At 45.7% G+C, this 1056-nt stretch overlaps 1 protein-coding gene across 1 annotated transcript in view; it reads right to left on the bottom strand.

Annotated features, from left to right (window-relative positions):
* PREX1 (phosphatidylinositol-3,4,5-trisphosphate-dependent Rac exchange factor 1) overlaps positions 1–1056 on the bottom strand; it is a gene marked incomplete at its 5' end in the record, with an annotated part of 69424 nt that overhangs the window by 28048 nt on the left and 40320 nt on the right. Inside the window, 1 exon segment of the mRNA XM_009080335.1 lies at positions 1026–1056. This exon segment is cut by the window's right edge and continues 121 nt beyond it. Within this exon segment, the coding sequence (XP_009078583.1) occupies positions 1026–1056 (31 nt within the window).

Below are 1056 nucleotides of genomic sequence, written 5' to 3' on the forward strand. Positions count from 1 at the left end.
CACTTCACATTGGGGATTGAATGGACAATTTCTAGGCCAGCTCTCCCCTACAATTCCCACTTCACATTTGAAGGGACTGTCCAGTTTCTTTGGCTGAATTTTGAAAGCATATGTGAAATAGGTGTTTAAAACCTGCCTCTCTGCTGAGCCTCCTGGGACTCCAGTGTGGACTGTGCCTTGAGCCTCTCATGCAGCCCTGACACAGGTTCATCTCCACATGTCTGACACAGCCCCAAGCTACCAGCCCTGATATGTGTTGTGGCTGGCTTGGCTAACAAGTAGAGGTGCTGGTCACAAGCTCACAGCACTCTGCAGTAACCAGGTCACAATGCTTGGAGTCAGGCCAAAATCCAAATTCTCTTCAGCTATGCAAAGAATGCTGTATGTTTTTTCAGTTTGTCAAGATTTATGTCCTTCAATGAGAAACAATTGAGCAAATAAACAGGTATTAGATCTTGTTTGAAGTGTGTTGTTCCAGACTGAAAGCACTTTGTTCCCTGGCATTTCTAATAAATACTTGCTAAGGTTTCTGTTGCTTTTGCTTTTCAAGGGCAAGGGGATGGAGGAGCCTATCCCGAGACAGCTCAGATTCCATGGCAGTAGGAAAGCATGTTTCAAAAGCCAGTGCTGAGGAAATTCCATCAAACTTCCTCTGGTGGGGTCAGAGGATGGGAAGGATCAATGACCTATCGGGAGCGTAAAGAGGTAAGTAGTGATGTTCCACAGACAGCAGAGCGCAGGATTCCAGCTGCTCATAACTGCCAAACGCAGCACAAACCACAAGTCAGGCACATTTTTTGTGGACAACTGTACTGCACTTACTGCATTGCTCTCGTGGGGCCTCCACAAACACTCAGGGCTGCTCGTTTGTGTGTGACAGTGAAAGCATTAGCAGCACTTAGGCAGTGAGGAAAAGCCTAGCGCCAGGCACAACTCCCCATTTTCTTTCTACCGTATCATACTTTTCCTGCTTATTCTCCTCTAGTATAAAACAATACGAGTTTCACAGAAACATCAAGGTTTACATGAACATCTTTCTTACCAGAAGACTCTTTC

Source organism: Acanthisitta chloris, unplaced genomic scaffold (genome assembly GCF_000695815.1).
Source record: "Acanthisitta chloris isolate BGI_N310 unplaced genomic scaffold, ASM69581v1 scaffold21508, whole genome shotgun sequence".
NCBI lineage: Eukaryota > Metazoa > Chordata > Aves > Passeriformes > Acanthisittidae > Acanthisitta > Acanthisitta chloris.